General features: G+C 48.5%; 1 protein-coding gene across 2 annotated transcripts in view; it reads left to right on the top strand.

Moving 5' to 3' along the window:
* The first annotated feature begins 201 nt into the window (after window positions 1-201).
* Window positions 202-616, top strand: part of LOC147630596 (alpha/beta hydrolase domain-containing protein WAV2-like) — a 74,955-nt gene continuing 74,540 nt past the window's right edge. For both annotated transcript variants that reach the window (XR_015267678.1, XM_086810530.1), the window contains exon 1: window positions 202-575. Coding sequence is in view for 1 of the 2 variants with exons in the window: in XM_086810530.1 (XP_086666656.1) it covers window positions 338-575 (238 nt within the window). In the remaining variant the exon portion in view is untranslated. The remainder of the gene's footprint in view (window positions 576-616) is intronic.

Below are 616 nucleotides of genomic sequence, written 5' to 3' on the forward strand. Positions count from 1 at the left end.
GGATTACGTCATGATACTACGGGGAGTTGACACCCCAAGGGGTATGGCATTTCTTACTCGAAACCCACTCAGTTTGAAGGTTTTTTTAGTGGGTGAGCCCAGTGAGTGACAAGTCTCACACCTAATCGTCCAAATAAGGGTCTCCCAAGGTGATTGTCTCACAAAAGGCTTTGGTCTTTAAAGTACATTTATGCCTAATTTACCCCGGCTAACAAAAAATCATATCGAGCAGTCTTTCATGCTCTCCTCGATCGAATCGGGATCGTTATGTACATAAGGCTACAACGACAGAAAGCAAAAAGCAGAAAGCAGAACGCTGAAGCATTCTGAGGGTGAGATGGTGAACTTCCTGAACGGCCTACTGTACGGCATAGGGGGGCTCGCCTGCACGTGCCTGGTGCTTCTTGTGACCTTTCAGGAGAAACTTGTGTACGTGCCGGTCGTACCTGGCTTCAGCAGGAGCTACCCCATCACTCCTACCAGGCTCCGCCTCAAGTATGAAGACGTCTGGCTCACTGCCTCTGATGGAGTCCGCTTGCACAGCTGGTTCATTAAGCTTTTCCCCGATTGCAGAGGTATGGATCTGTTGACCCCTTCACAGATATGTTTTTCATTT

Source organism: Cibotium barometz, chromosome 16 (genome assembly GCF_041138505.1).
Source record: "Cibotium barometz isolate CiBa-2024 chromosome 16, ASM4113850v1, whole genome shotgun sequence".
NCBI classification, from domain to species: domain Eukaryota; kingdom Viridiplantae; phylum Streptophyta; class Polypodiopsida; order Cyatheales; family Cibotiaceae; genus Cibotium; species Cibotium barometz.